The sequence below is a fragment of the Numenius arquata genome, chromosome 5 (assembly GCF_964106895.1).
Source record: "Numenius arquata chromosome 5, bNumArq3.hap1.1, whole genome shotgun sequence".
Lineage (NCBI taxonomy): Eukaryota > Metazoa > Chordata > Aves > Charadriiformes > Scolopacidae > Numenius > Numenius arquata.
In genome coordinates, this window is record NC_133580.1 from 35,776,797 (window position 1) to 35,794,054 (window position 17,258).

The window sequence follows — 17,258 nt, forward strand, 5'->3', positions numbered from 1 at the left end:
TTTTTAAGTGACACAAGGTGTTTGTGTTTCAGCAATTAAATCTTGCCTTTAATTTCAGGTGATTCAAATTAACAGAATATATCCCACTCTCCTTAATGGCTGTCTAAATTGCTCACCAAAATATCTGTCTCTTTAAACTCTAGGAGAGCATTATCAAAATCAATCACTTATTTTTAGCGTCATACTTTTGAGATGTACAACTTGATAAGAATTTCAAAATGCCAACCCTGCATTTCTACAGTAGAGATTATGTTTCAAAACATGTGGCTGGGTCATTAACATTACTTATTTAGACACTGGGAAAGTTGTTTATATGTGTTTTAATAGATGAGTCAATGAACTTTTTTAACTGTTGATTTCCATTTAAAAACTTATTATCTGATGAAACTGAAAGTTTTTTTCAAAAACATGCTAAGTTTCCATGCAAGTGTATTTCAAAGGCTTTCTGGATGGAAAATGCAATCACTGGCCAGAAAGAGAGAGAGAGACCACCTGCTACTGTGAGAATACTTGTCTGAGACGTAGGAAAGCCATTTTCGAGTCCCTGGCTTGTTTAATTTATTCTAGGAAGAAAAAAAATATATTGTTCTAACACATACTGGAAATGGAATCATTATTATTAAATAAATACATTGCAAATAGTCCTACATTTTAGTTATACTGAATAAAATTTAGGAAAACACTCCAATTTTATCATATATAATACAACCACAGAAAATACTCTTGCGTTGGAACATTCAATACGGATTTACATTTTCACCTCTAAAACGATTGATGGGGTTAAAATGGTCAGTACAGATTTACATTTTTACTTCTAAAGTAATTGATGCCTCTGACACAATCCATACCATCCATGAACTGAAGGCACATGCCACTGTAGTCAATGGGCACTGCACCATTGATTTAAACAGAATTTAACTCTGAAACTCTTGGAATACTTCTGCTTACTAAAAGAAAGTGCATCATATTTTCCAAATGCCAATGCCCGTATTTACTTATGCCTATCGGTCCCTAGCCAAGGGAAATTAGGAGGATTTACTATCTGTATTGAGATGATTAGGATGAAGAACTTTAAGTGCTCTTACTGGGGATATCAGGATCCTCCCACAGAGCTTCAAGAAAATCTTTTTTTCACAGTCTTACTGATAACACGTTTTCAGCAACCTGTAATGCTACAAGTTTTATGACTTTTTATTCTTAGATACAGAGTACTCAGCAGGAAAAAAAGTACCCTGTAGGTATGTATCAGAATTCACTGTATGATTGTGTGTCTGCCTGAGGAAAGAAACCTGAACGAACTTCATATTTACCCTTGTAGTACTGATTATATTAATTTTTAAGTTATTCTGGTAACCCTGTTAACTGAAAAAAAAGTAATGATGATCCTTTTGCATGCTTTTGTTTGAAGTATCTGTGTTTCTGGTTGCTTTTGGAGACATTAGTAAGAGAGATATTAATCCTTTTTCTCTATGTGGCTTACTGAGAAAATAATGGAATTTATAGCATTAAAAGCATCGATTTTGCCTAAGCCAATGGCTTGCAATTTTGAAATGCTCTAAAATGTCCTTTTACCAGGACAACTGTACTTCTGAGCTCACACAAGTTTTCTTAAATGATCCTGCATTTCAGGTGTTAGGGCCTTCAGGTATTACCTCTCTTGAAGTATTTTGTTCTCAGACCAAACGTTGAGCTGCAAACCCTGAAGGAAATGGTAATCTCAGGAAATACCATCTTGTGTTCAGAATGTGTAAATATTTGTCTCTTCCATACAGGAAGCCCGGCAGGCATCACTCACAAGCACTCAAGGCGACTTTTGTCTGGGAGATAAATTCTTCCTTAACTATAAATCAGTCATTCAGAAAAGAACATCCACTGAGGGGTTCTTGATAGCCATTCTCCTCTACAGTCTGGTTTTTAACACTTCATTACACTTGGATTGGTTACCAAACAAGGGTGGAGCCCCATCCCTGGAGGCAGTCTTTCGTCCTGGTCTTTACTCTGCCTTGGGAGATTGCTTACTTAGTCTATTTGTTTATTCTTGCTCACTCAATTTTCCCTAACAGAGCCGAATTAAATATTTTCACCTAGGGAAGTCTAATAACCTGAAGTAGCTAAGCAGTAACTTTACCCGAATGATTAACTCAGATACAGTATTCCTGAAATTGTATAGAAGTATTTTTAGATTACACCATAACTCCATTGTCTTCTGTATCATCTCCTTTCAAAACCTGCAGGAAGAGGTAGATATGTCTAGTTCTTTGGCGCACAGGACAGCTTGTTCAATGGATACAAACAAGGTACATATAGATGTGTTCAAATTTGGCCATAAACAAAGTGCATTTTCAACATAAGCAAGAAGTCAGAATCAATGGCAGACACAGGGATCATGTTGCGAGAGAGACAACTTGTTTCCCAGAGTCAGTTTACAAGCCAGGATAAACTAAGACCAGAAAGAAATTATTAGGTCAGGGGAACACTGGGCAAGTATTTATATTACTTCATTTTTTTTCTTCCATTAAGCTCTGTTTTGATGATCTTATTCTTTGCCACTCGATTTCACATCAGTCAAAGCTTAGGAGGAGAATTTTACAGCCACATCCACAACTTCCTGGATGAGCTGATGCAAATATTACTCATGAAACAGGTGATGCGGTTCTACTCAGACAGACTTGCGGGAAGACTGCTGTTTCTTAGGAAAAGTGTGCACAAAACTACTTAGAAAAAGGAAAAGAGAGTGAACAGATGCTTTTTGCAACAGGACCCATAACATCTAATTCTCACTTCTACCTTCAGAATAAAATCAATGCTTTTGCAGATCTCACATACTACGATGATAAAGACCATGAAACAAATCAGATGTGTAAGTCTTTTCTCAGCAATTAAAAAAACGAAGGCTTTCATCAAAGGCAGAAAGCCACTGTGATGACGTGGCTTTTGAAAGTCTATGCTACACCAGTTATACATAAGGAGTCAGAGAGAAAGTGAATACTGATACAGGAAATAGAGGTAAAAAGTGGGAGGAATCAATTAAACCACTGAAGAATGATGAGAGACTGGTTTAAAATAGGTTGGAGATCGGGGTGGCAGATTAGGAGAGGTGGGGCTGAGTGAGTCATACTTCTATAACTCTATTCACTTTAGTAGAAATACCAAATGTATTTCTGTAACAAACAAAAAACAAAAGCCAAAGAGGCTTCAGAGCTTACATGCTGCCCAGTGGAAGCAGAAATTCAGGTGGAAGGTGGAACGTGAAGGACAAGAGCTAATGATGGTTCCAGCCCATGAAAGAGGATCACTGAACCCTAACCTGTACCTGCCCATGGGTCATAATGTCTATGTGATTATTTCAGAGTCCCTTTTGAATACAAAAAGAAACAATATATTAAAATGGTCTTATTCAAGGAAGTGCCAGCAAATAGTTAAAATATTGGAGATATTTAAGGAAGATAGGGTAAATAGGGTGGTTATGCGTCAACTAGCATAAGAAGCTTTTTGAAGTATAGGCGCAATTTGCTGTCATCATTGCTGACTAAGGATAAGAACTCATTCTTCAGCTAGATATGTAAAGTCACATCTCAAAGATAAGTTGCCTTGGCTAAGAAGTGATCATTATTGTGACTGTCATATTGATTTTTCCAAACACCTGCAGTAAAAATATTAATCTTATTATTGAACAGATGGAAAATCTATCTCTTGTTAAAGTTGTATGCACAAATGTCATGAGCTGCCAGTCATGCCTGTTAGTGGATGCAAAGATCTGTGTTTACAGAACCTGTAGAGCCACAGGATGAGCGGCAGAACTATAATTTAGTATAGATTTATACTTTATAAGACCTACAGTAGTGGTAACTGCTAAGGACTGTTAGCTTTTGCTACTTGTCCTGGCACTTGTATTTCTTACTTAGGGAATTAGCATCAAGAATATTAATTACAGAAGTCAGAACACAGTAAGATAATAAAAGCTGAAGGAAATTCTCAGCTCCTTCAAAGCAGAAAGCAAAGAATGTAAGGATTTTTTTCTTCTGTTTAATGCCAATTAGTAAGCATGGTTGAGATTAATCATGGAATTGAAATGCAATTAAACATTGCTATAATAAATTACTATTATGGTTACTATTTACAACTTGGTTGTGGCTAATAACCAGTGAGACTGGTGCTCATTGTAACAGATAATGAATAATTAGGTAATATTAGACATTGTATGTAATAAATGGCTATCACAGATCCCTTTTTAAAAGTGCCTGTCACTTTTTTTTGGAATAATTTAAAAAATAATATAATACTAATACAATAAAGCACAGTATAATGAGTAGGAGAAAGGAATAGGTTCTGAAGAATGGGCGAGACATTGCTTGGTAAGTGACCTTTCAGAAATATCCCCTTCTTCACTGATCTTCTAAATGAAAGGCAAGATTATTTTTAATTACAGCTTATAAGCATATATATAAGTAGTCTTAATTAAAAGTCACTCACATTTGAGCCAGCTACGGTTTTGCTATTATAACATAGAATAACACTTCAGTTAAGGTTGCACGACAAATACCACTCTGTTCTGTTGTATTTCAAATTCTTAATTCTGAAACTTTTCAACTGTGACATAACTTTTTTCCCTAAGATAAGGCTCTAATTCTTCAAGTGATTTTATACAGGTACAAAAGGATAAACTTCCGTTCAAAGGAAGAGTCTTCCCTACAAAAAAGTTTAAGTGCAAAACCACCAACAAAGAAGATGTTCTTTTGTAAGAGAAGAAATAAACTTTTCCCATAATATGGGAAAAGATCTCACTTTTTTAAATAGCTTTAACCACAAAAAACAGTAGAGGATTGAAAGTTGGAATTGGACATAAAAATAACCCTTGCTAAAAAGAAATGCCTATGAGTGTTTTATCAAAAATTGGTTTAGAAAAGCTTTTCAAAAGTGCACTGTCTGCATACATGTCTGAACAGGAGTTTTTTTTAAGCTGTTAAAGAGCATGGTTAGGGAAGACTGCTCCAAATGCATGTGCATCGCTAAACTCCACAGGGAGAAGAAAACCCAAAGCCACATGAAAAATTAGTTGTACTTCTGGTTACTGTAGGAAGTTGCTCGTTCCTCAAGCAAAACCAAATTCCATTGCTATTTAACTATTTACAACAGCTACAGAGGGAAGGTTGCTGAATGATATTAATGAAAAATTTATGTTTTCATTTTCTCAGATTAAATAGCACCGGATTGGCTACCCTTATTTCTTACTCAATTGTTTTCTATTCCTTTTGCTAGGTATCACTGACACTCCTTTAAAGGTACTGTCTTGACATAAATAAAACATAAAAACCATTAAAATAATGGTATACAATGGACCCAGCTGGCCTATCTCTTAATGAACTGGAAAAGACTTTCCTCCAAATGTTCCTGAGTATGGTCTCACATGATTTGGGTCTTTCTGGCAGTAGTGCACGTCACAGCATGCGCAATGTATTGTGAAAATGGAAGCTGAGTTCAGTGTTACTAGAGCTGAGATGCAACATGCAAGCACTCCCACAGGAACCGGGCTTCCAACTTTCCTTAGATTAAATTCAAAATCTTAAAATATTTTTGAACAAGCTTTGGTTCTCCTTCATATTTATAGAGTACATATCCTGTGGGATTAAAAATGACAGGCATCTGCTTTGGTGAAGTTGGATGTAATAAGAGTATGATGATAGAATTTGCATTCTTTCTTTATGCAGACTTTCTTTTGAAGATCCAAGAAAGGACAGATCTCCTTCTTGGTGTGAAACCAGGTATGATTGAGAACAGGGATTTGGTTTTACTTCACAGTCTAATATAAAAGCTCATTAGCTCAGAAGTCTTCAACTATCCCAAAGAGACACAGTGTTTATACTGCCCTGCTTCATTACACCTGTTTTCAGAACCGCAGAATGGAATTTCTTTTTCAATCTTCATTTCTGCTGCAAGGAGGTGGGAAAGATTATTATCATGTTGCTAAGGGGAATGCATCATCCCATCATCAAAAGCCAATATTATAGACTGACAGTATTTGGAGCGGGTTATGGCTTGTAAAACCAGTCATTCACATTACTACTGGAACAATATTGCTCTGTCTTGGAGCAAGTCAGGGAGAAATAACAGAAATTGTTACATTTTATATTACTTTTATTTCTACTTGAAGGCATTAGCTGTGAGATGTATTTGACTTTTTCCTGGTCTGGCCTCCATTTTACTTGAATTCCAAAGGAAAATGTTTCCCATTTGGAAAATTGACTGAAAATGAAAGATTAAATAATTCTTCCTACCCTTTTTTCCTCAGTTTCTTGTACCATTTTCTAATATAAAGTATAAAGGAAGGAGACTTTTAATACAAAGAAATACCTTCTTTTTTTTTTTTTTTATTAGAACAACTATTCCACTTCAAAGATGTCAGTTACTACCCATTTTTGAGCTATACAAGCACCATTTCCTTTCAAAATAAATAAAGGCACTACGGTGTATTTGTCAGAGAGCTCCTGATGCAAACAGAGCAGTGTTTGCTTACCTCAGATAAGAATTTAAGCATGAGATTTTATTCTAACTATTTCAAGTTAAATTTTCTTACCTCTTACACCTTTATATGAGCTGAGCAGCCCATTTATTTGTATGTGATGTATCTTAGTGGTTTCCCAGGCTTGGGGAGAAACAGTAACTACAGAATCTGCCTTATGATGTTGAGTAGACTTCTATGTGCATTTAATGTGGTTTCCCAAGAAAAAAAGATGTGTGTGCTCTAATATCTTGGCACAACATTGCTCAATTTCAGCCAAATCTGATTGAGAGCTAGTGGTCTTGAAAACATTAAACCCCAAAAGAGGAATAAGAATCAGTGAATAGCTGACCATGGATATCCCATCTGTATCTCCACTGATGAAACCACCAAGCAAGCACAGTCCTTAACCATTCTAGTAACAGGAATCAGCTGGCTAGCTAGCTGGTTATGAACTGTAGGGTGCAGTTCTTGCACAGCTGTACAAAATATGGGAAAAAGAAAAGAAAAAGAAAACAACCAACAAGTTTTTTTAAGGGGTCTGGAGAAGGCTGGTATTTCCTGTGAGGGAGGCATGTGCAGGAGAGACGTAAACTTTACATCAAACTTCATTAATTCTACTTCCTCAGATTTAATTCAGCATCATGACAAAGCGACTGAAAACATAACCCAAGCTACTAATTGTTTTCATACAGTAGGTGGAAACTAACTGGGGAAAGGGGAAATTTTAAAAGGGATATTCCTGTAAGTGTAACGTTATTCATATTATGACACGTTTGAGACAATGACGCTGAAAATCCAAGTTCCCTCTTTCTTGCCTGAGCAAACAACTGGCAAGGCATTATCTTTGCTTGCAGCCACAGCATTGCTCTGAACACCTGGGTGGCCTCAGGAGACCTCTCCCAAGAGCTGGGTTCTGTCTAAGGGCTTTCTGTGTCCCAGGACCGGATACCATAAAGTCAGGTGAAAAAGGGACATAGGGCCACTTGCTTCTCGCAGCTTAAACCTTATGAAGTTGCCGACATCGTCCCATCATTTATTATTAAAATTAACTAAAATGACAGGCCTGTGGCTTACATTGGATTTATGCAGAAACTGTTCTTTGATATATCTTTAAGGTCTCCTTTATTTTTGCGGTAACTAATCATTGTTTCATTAAACATGTACTTGAAATGCAATATAAAGAGAAATCTATTGATGACATGCACACATATGCAGGAATGCACGTATCAAAATTTACAACTGACAGATGAGATGGATAAAAACACAGTCTTATAAATAGTGGTTTATACCTCTAATATGCTGGAAAAATAATCCTCTCAAAACCAGTAACGTTTTATTCTAGGTATTTCTTGAAAACTGTGTGGTATATATATAAGAATATTTGCTGTTATGACAGTAATTTAAAGAAAAGGAAGCAGCAATAATGGCACAGCATAGTGCATCAGATAACACAATAATCCAAAATTCATAAATATTTGTTATGAAATTAATTAACTGTACCTTGAAAAATAATGGCTCCTCAGGAAGAGGGCTAACAGGAAGTGAGGTGGTGCTACTAGCTGGACTCATGTCTGAACTCTGAAAGAAAAGCACACAGCAGTTTGCATTTCCAATCAAGTTCTATGGACATTTTTTTTACATTTTGGGAAAAAAAAAAAGAGCACAAAACCACGGAAAATCCAACAAAATTAGATTGAGAAAGCAACTGCAATCTGTACTGTATTTACCTTTAATTAGTAAAAGTAAGCATTTCACTAATGGGTAAGTACACTGCATTTTCCTTTATTTTAAATAAACTCCCCATTCAAAGACTGAACTGTATGCACAAATACGCAAAAGAGTACTACAAGAGGATAACTGAGAACACAAAAATTTGTTCATACAGACAAGTTATGATATACAATTTTTAAAAATTTTTTAAAATTATTTCTTTGGATGGCCCAATAGTAAAGTTAGATGGCAAAATTAGCAGGAAAGTAATTTATTGCAGGAAAGAATTTGGATCAAGGTTTAAAAAAGGATCACTTTCACATGAGTCAATATATCTTACAAATGAGCACTAATATATGAAAAGAAACCGTGAACAGCAAAGTTAATTGTGAAAATATGTCAGTATACTTCAATTGACCTATCCAGTTAAAATGCTTGAAAGATTGAAAGATTGATCTAAAAACCCACTCTTTTTTAGGTAATATTTCAGTAACTTGTTTAGTTAGCATGGTCATTATTTTTACAGATGAGAGAGGTATGAAAAGAAGTGTGCAAACTTTTAATAATTTGGAATGGTAATAATAATAGAAGAACAAAATCTGGATTTAAAAAAATACACAAACAATACCAAGACTGTTCTGGAGAAAACTAGAATATATGATACTTCTTGGGAAAAAAATCCTTTAGTGCTAAAATAAAAAAATTCACCACCAACAACAATAAAACAGAAAAGATGTAACAGAGAATAAAAAAACAAGTTTGCAATGGCCAGAAGTTCATTTCATTTTCAGACTGTGGCATTGCAATGCAGAATGATTTAACAAATTCTACTTATGTAATTAACTAATCAGATATCTGGTTTCATATTACTATGAGTCTATTATGACCCCTTTGACAAGCCCAAATTCTGCAAGTGAAGAATACTGCTCCACCCGTGAAGTTCTGGCAGTTCATTTACCAGTAGAATTTTATGCAGAGATATCATATTTTATTCAACCAACTCGTACAGGGTGAAAACAGACAAAATATGGAGTATGAAATCCCTATGTCAGATCTGAAATAGAGGGCACAGACTTCAAAGTTAACACTTACTGAGAAAATCACTGAGTTTAACTAGATACATATCAGTTACACCATACCTGAAAGGAAAGACAACAGTTACTTGCTAAATGGAAGGGATGCAAGTAAAAGAGAAGGAAGGGGGCCATGGTAATTTTTTCCTAAGACAAAGACAGAGACAGGTAGTTTATAACCCATGGAACACAGAGAAGTTGTGGAGGAATAAGGGAGATTATAACATGTCAGAAAGCCAATATCTTTGTTGAATCCATCGCTCTGGTATTCAGAAACATTATAAATTTTAACACAGACTCCTGCACTTGTTCATCAAGAAAACTGGTTGATAATATTTACTAATGGGAAGTGAAACACAGCTCTTTTAGGTTAAACTCAAAGTGCAAAAACCAGACACCTCCTCTGTGAGAATGTTCTGCCTCAAAAGCCAACAGTTCAGCCGAGGACAATTTATCTTTTAATTTACACAGAACAGAAAAAACTAAGGGGGGAAAAAAATCAGGTAGCTGCTTTCCAAACCAAATCAAGCGCCCTAATTTGCAATTAGAAGTGCACGGGAAAGCAGCCCAATCTTTTAAGGATTGAAACAGCCTCGAGATGAAAATCTGCAAAGCAGATTGGTACCTGTACACTACACAAGCAAGCTCTTCATTTAAGAAAGGTCAAACAGCCCTGAGGATGATGAAGTTGCTTTGACAAAACTTCTCAGGGCACATCCACACGATGGCCTCAGAAAAACATCCGTTCTTCCGCGATGACTGGACATGAGCCAGCCCAGGTCTGGATGCCACACTGATGTGGCACTGTGCCTGAACTGGAAGAGCTGCTGAGAGGTGGGGTATATTATTTGGGGCACTGTGATTATATAGCTTCTGGACTGCAAATGGTCTGGCCAGATTGGAGCACTGTCAGAAGAGCCTGTGTCTGGCTACAGTAGTCCATGTACACACACCCTCAGTGGCCCCCCCAACAACTTCAGTAATTTCCCTCTCTAAGAAATGCAGAGCAGCTTCTCTGCCAGTGTAAAATAATTAAATCCAGCAGCACTAACACAGTTTATTATAGCAGAGAACTGAGTGACAGTACCAAAAGGGTTGTTTCTCGAGCTATTAAGAAAACCCCTTCCAAACTAATCACTGCTTTAAGAGATGTTGTCAGCTTGCCCTCCTGAAGGGACACATTAACAATTTCAAACATCACACTTCCCACCTAAATTTACCGTCCATGGGGTATTTGTCATAATCACACGTTACAGTCTAAAGCTCCCCATACATACAAAAAAACCCACCACTGTGAGGAATTCACCCAATGAAGACTTTTTATTTCATGTTGCCTAAACCAACTCTGTTCTCATAAAAGCAGCCACTCACTTTAAGGCTGTCTTAAAGTCACTAAATTTTAGTTATAAATTAACCAGAAGAGCAATAGCACCATTAGGCTATAATCGTATCTTGTAGTAGATGTTACACATAATTTGTATAATAATTATATATATTAGGCAAAATTAGGTAAATCAAGACGTTTCCTAATTTTGCAGTACTTTGCTGTATACCTGTAACATTTTAAAATGTATTTGTATCATGCACAGTGATACCACAGCTGGGTTATATAGACTGAGCCTTTTCCCTGTGTCGCTGGATATCTCTGAGTGTTCTGGAGGGCAGAGAATTTGCAAAGCTTTAATCACCTAAACTCCTTTTTTTAAATATCTCAATACCAACAATTCAAGTATTTTTCAGAACAACAGTTTAAGAAAATAACATCTTGCTCATGTTAAAAACAACCCTGTGAGCTTTTCTTTCAGTGCTTTTAGGCCATTTTTTAATTTGCAGCAGGCTGTAAAAATCCAGCAAATGGACATTATTAGAATTTTGCCGATAATTGCTCCACGATTACAATGATCAGTGATAAAATTTTCTTCTGATTTCTAGAGCTGATCAGCCTAAATATATGTCATCCTCATTGTGCAACTGAACTGGTACCATGGAGGCAGTTAGGACGTGCTAATCATTTTTCTTCAGAGCGCAATGTTAAAAATGTGATGAACCACCAGGAAATTTCTTAATAACAAGGCAAAGGAAGAAAATCCATCTAAGAGAACAAACTTTTCCCACTTCTGCATCCTGTTTGGAGATCCAGGATAAGGATCCCGCTTAAGAACAGATTTCCACCATTTTAGCTAGATGAAGGAGAAAGCAGCTCTTTCTGGAGCTGTTTTAAAGTAGTCACAGCCTTGGTTTTGTTTTGTTTTCTACCATTTGTGTATACCTGCCTCAAAACAGAATGTTTCATAAACTGACATAAATTGTCTAACAGCAGATTAGAGAATGTAGTCAGTGCTTTTCCAGCAACAGTGATCAATTATATATAAATAAACATTGTTAAAACCATGCTCCTTTGGAAACAAGTCATCTTCCATTCTTCAGCAGCTGTTCTTTAAATGAAAACAGATTCACCTCGCCTCATAAATTGGGATTTTTCTTGCTACAAACCCTTGTTTTTAATCTGATCTTCTCTAGGAAGATGCCTATGTATCAACAACCTTCGTTAATTGTACCATAAAATATGGACCAGCCAACGTATATCACCCACTGACAGAAGCCAATTTAATTTGCTACTACTGCTTTTCAACAAGGGTAAACACTGCAATGATAGTTGGCAGACATTGACTTCTCTGGAGATCAGTATCACAATTTATTGATCTAAGAAGTTAATACTGAGAGAGAAAACCTTCAGTGGATATTAGAGCTAGAGATCAAATAAATCTTTATAATAACTGAAGAAAAGCAAAGACAATCTGTGTACTTTATAGCTTTTTCCAAAGAGTAGTGAATGAATGCTGATCTGACTTTCAGGGTGACAGTTTTAGTTGTTTCGTACGTTATGCCACTAAGTATCATTTTATAATTTAGAAGCTGAGTAGAACTAGGAAATTAAGTGCAGTCAGCAAGCTCAGTAGTGACATTTTGATATACTGAAGGTAATCAAAGACCTGCAAATGGATTTATTAATGAGTCTGCACAACATCTTTATGAAATACTGTGCTTAAATGTTATTATCCTGTTTTATCAACGAAAATGAAAAAGAAGGGGAAGTGATTTGCTCAAAGCCATGAAGGGCTGTTAAAAGCAAAGATAAAAATCAGGAACTAGCAGTCCTAGCACTCCAGTTGTTCATCTAGAATGTGAAATGCTCCCCTACACACTTTTGGAGTGCTGTGATTTCTATAGTTTCTATATTATTTAACATCATGAAGTTTTTGCTGATACATATACTTCCTGCAAATAAAATTACTATAACCAATTGAGGCCAGAACAACAAAAATTAGTTTCTATAAGAAAAAATAGCAAACACTTGAAATGATCTTTCACCTCCCACCTCTCCTCATGTTTGATTAATTTTCCCCAACAATCTCACTCACTAAGAATGGAGGTGCCTCCTTACAATGTGTTTAGGCCTATTTTCTAACACCTTTGAATACAATCCAGGTGGTTATTTATAAACCTATTTCATGTGTCTTTTATTAGTAGGTATAGTTAATTATTCTTACTAATTACTGATATGTGCAATTATCAGCTGAGACATTTAGTTGTTATTTTCAGGTATTTGCCTGGTTTGTTGCCTATTGCTTGCTGCTCCCGTAGCTTAGAAGGCTGCATGAGTCTTGCATCTGACTTGAGTTACCGTAGCTCCCATCGCAGAGGCGAACCATAAATTAGGGCTGCTACTATTTCTTGCTACCTCTTTTTGTGCCAGTACATGAGGTGTGGGTACCCAAGTAAGTTTTTAGTGGTTCAATTATCTACTGATTCTCAACTAGCAGTTAGTATGCGGGCGGACAGATTAGCCTCAATTCCTCTTAAAATCTAAGCAAAGCTAATCACCTGAGCTGTGAAATGCCAGTGGGAAATTTCACCTCATTTAAGATAAGACACTGATCTGTCACTTAACAGCATTTGTATGTCTAGTGCTGTTTATTTTAGATGACTCTGAGCTCTCAGGAACTCTGAGCAAACACAATAAATGTAATATTTTGCACCATATTTTTTCTCAGTGAGGAGGGATCAGGATGAAGGATATTTTGTTGACTGCTATTTGTTTCTACTTTGAAAAATAGCTGGAAAGATGCTCATTTAGCCTTTTAATTAGGGTAAATTAATTATAAAGCCCATAACCAGCAAGCAACATAAAGAGTATATAACCAGTCCGTGGTTTGTTGCAGGGCTACAGTGTTTGAAATAGTTTAGACTCAGATTATATTTTCACATTGTTTAATTTCTATTTAATCCATATTTCATTTACTCAAATACTTGAATTTACTAAGCTAGCTATCTCTTCTCTCCTTATATTACATGCAGAAGCATAAGAATGCCAAAGTACCAGGCACAAATTACTATTATTATCTGTTTTTCAGTTTCTAAAAATGGCAATATGAAAATACCTAACAAATAAAACATCTGGTAGCTGGCACAAGGAGAACACCTTAATAAACATTTTAAAATTTGTAAACAAAGTAGAAAGCTGAACTAAGCCTCTAAATAGACCCAAGAATTGGAGGCTGCTGGTTTACAATTGAGTACATATAGAGGGAAAAAACCAGTCTGTTTTGACAAGCACATGTCGCGTCACATTTCTCATAACAGAAAATGACATATATATCACTACATAACTAATAGATTTATTTAATAGCAAATATCCATTCCTTTCTGCTCTGCATTTTCACCTTGATTTTTCATAGCTTATCCTTCCAGTTTGTCTTTATCCCCCGCTTCCCTTCACAAGACTCGTAATAAACAGAGACACAAGTTTGCTTGGTCAGATAACTTCCTGGCACACAGAGGTTAGACAAAGGGTCCATTAATATGTAGGAGAAAACCACTTCTACCTTCAAAACAGCAAATTCAACCTGAGTTAATCTCTAAAAAGCTCCTTCACTTCTATCTGCAAGCAGAATGTAATTTCAAAAGTAATTTGGACAATGACTTTGGGGTTAACATCTCTCTGTGAAGAGTACTGCAGGATCATCAATGACTGTCACTGTACGAGTTGGGACTGCTACTATGACACATTATATTAAATGCTATTCCAGTCATATTTTTATCCTAATGAAAACGGGGGGGTTGCTTTCATAGATGCAAACGCTTTGTTGACAACACAGTGGAGAACTGATTTCCTTGAGCAAAACTCTACTCTCTCTTCAGTTTCTATCATTTCTTTCATACTTCATTGACTATATTATCCAGCCTTGACATTTTGTTATTGTATATTCTTCCCTAATAATATCATATAACATCAGCTTTTTCTGCTCTTTCAGCAGTCAATTGAGAGAACCAAGTAGTCTCTTGGGATGTTAATCTGCAGGCTGCCTATTTCAATTGCTTTTCTTTCCTTGCAGGAGATCTTTCAGGTTCAAATATACACATTTTTTCTTGCTCAAATTGCATTCAGTTTTGTTGCAAACATGACCATTGTCTCATACAGTAGGTTTAGTGATGGAGTTTTTTAACCCAGTCACAAAGACATTTCCTTTCTCTAAAGCCTGCATCGCAGCACTTTGAGTAACTACACTGATACTCCAAACCATAGCCATAGCCTGAATCTGGAAGAAAATATCTGCATCCACTCAAAGAAGAGTCTATCAAGCAAAGTACCTCTGGGGTCTCTCAAACTCCTACATCTTCCCTGTATACAGATCCATCATTTCTCTGCCCTTCCAAATAATACACTTAGAAAAGAAGTAATCAATTAATTAAATGAAGGATCAAATCTGATCGCCTCTTTTCTCTCCCTTACACATTCATGCACATTCTGCATCATTACGTATCATAACATACTGGGACTGAGATATAAGCTGGAGCTAAAAAGGATTAGATATTAATACAACAGTGAATTACATTAAAGAGTATAAAAACATACATGGGATATACATTTACATGTTTCTGAATATGTGGAAATAACTGTCTTGATGGGTTAGGAAAAAAATGCTCCTGGTAACAGGTTGTTCTGTAAGTTCCTCTGAAGTATCTGCAGATGGCCACTGCTGGAGCCAGGCATGGATTTAGGTGCCAATTTCAGCAAAACAGTTCCTATGCTCACATACTCATACAATTAACTGTTTTTCATGAAGCTCTGAAAGATGTTCACGATCTCCTCACAGCCAATGTAATGTCTTTTTTAGTCTACAAGAGAAAGACACGATTCTTTCCAGATAAAAATCTATTTGCACTTGCCATTAACAAATATTTTTCTTTAACGTACACATTTTCTCATACACTAAACTCATGTCCAGCAAACTACACGTGCTTTACTGTTCAGTACATCCCTTTGCCCGTATGTACATATGGATGTAGGTGATATCTCCTGCAACACTGTGGTCAGTTTTCTGACTACAGTTTCCCTGCCATATTGTATTCATCTGAATGAGGACAATGTTTCACAACATTAATAAAAATTACTTTTTAAATCTGAACATAGTGAAGCCAGCCTGATTTTCATTAATAATTTGCTGCTTAATTGTTCGGTTGTTTTCTACCTTTGTTTTACTTTGTAAGCACCAAGAACAACATTGCCAGATTTTCACACTGGTGTTTTAATGTGAGGCTATGTTTTATTTTCCTGTGTTTCTCAAAAAGATTCAGATGCCTTCAATTGCTATGCATTTCACTGAGGTTTTAGCAAGCCACTTTGCACTTTCTAAATGTTGTGACTGCAATTATTCTCACTTCTTCATCAGTCCTCAGAAGGGTTTTTACAATTTCACTATGGAACCACTTCTGACAGGGTATTTTAACTTATTTAGATGCAGAGGCTTCATTCTCAAAACTGTCTTGAATTTTGCAATAACAGCTTAAAGGAAGCATTTTAAACATCTGTATGTGTCTACTGCTAAATCAAGGAAGACAGATTTTTTTTTTTTTTCCCCACTGCAAGAAGCAAGTGACATTTAACAATTTGAAATATGCTTTCCCTGGCTGCAGCACTTCTGTATGATGTTGTTAGAAATAGAAGGTAAACATTTAGTAAGTATGTTTTGCCATGTTATTTGCTTCCAGTGTTTTTAATAGTAACATCCTTTAATGTTTTTAGCAAGTTGAATCCCTTTGTGTAATATAAGGCAATATTTCAGCTCCTGAAATGTAGAAATTCTGATTACTATAGACACAGTTTCAAAGGGTGATAAGCTTGCTTTTTTGTTTAGCAAGCAGGTTCCAAACTGGAGTCGGTCAAGGCAGAACAAATATTCCTTCATTTTGTGAATACGTGGTATGCTGCGTTTCTACCTTCAGACAGCAGCTCTCATTCTTAAGGGAAAGATTAATAAGGGTAAGGCACAACAGGAACTTCAACTCCCAACCTTGCAAAGCGTTCAATAGAAACTACTCCAAGTGTAATAAACTCTCCACAGTCTTTCTAGCTCTACTTATTCTTCTTTCCTTCTCTAGTCTAATACTTACTTCTCTTCCCATCAGCTCAACTCAAGATCTGTCAAGATTTCCCACTCTTTCTTACGTCTAAAGGTACTTGCACAGCTGCTTCTATTCACCACACTTCCCACTGCTGCATCCATTCTATCACCAACACTAATTTTGTTGTGCCATCTATCTGAATCTGAAAGTCTTCCTACCTTCTCTACATTTCTCCCCTCCTTTGGTCAATGTCCATCCCCTTCAGCCCATATATATAGGCTGATATATATAATATATGTAAAATATATGTAGTATATATTTATATATATAAATACAAAAATACACCCAAAAAAATGACTGAAGGAATCTCTTTATGCAGTTGCTGTGATGTAGCAGCCATATGATTGGTTTGCTACTGAAAAGATACACAGTGAAGCTGGTCAAATACTGCATGTCTGAAAAAGAGATCAGGTTTCACTACAGTGAACTTCCATTTAAACACAGCTTCTCAGCCCTTAGCTCTGTACAGTCCCAGGAGGCCAAACTGCATTGCTTAAGAAACCGAT

At 36.1% G+C, this 17,258-nt stretch overlaps 1 protein-coding gene across 2 annotated transcripts in view; it reads right to left on the reverse strand.

Annotated features, from left to right (window-relative positions):
- The window catches only part of CCSER1 (coiled-coil serine rich protein 1), a 628,555-nt gene that overhangs the window by 360,520 nt on the left and 250,777 nt on the right, over positions 1-17,258 (reverse strand). For both annotated transcript variants that reach the window (XM_074148037.1, XM_074148036.1), the window contains exon 6: positions 8,003-8,080. In XM_074148037.1, coding sequence (XP_074004138.1) covers positions 8,003-8,080 — 78 coding nt within the window. The remainder of the gene's footprint in view (positions 1-8,002; positions 8,081-17,258) is intronic.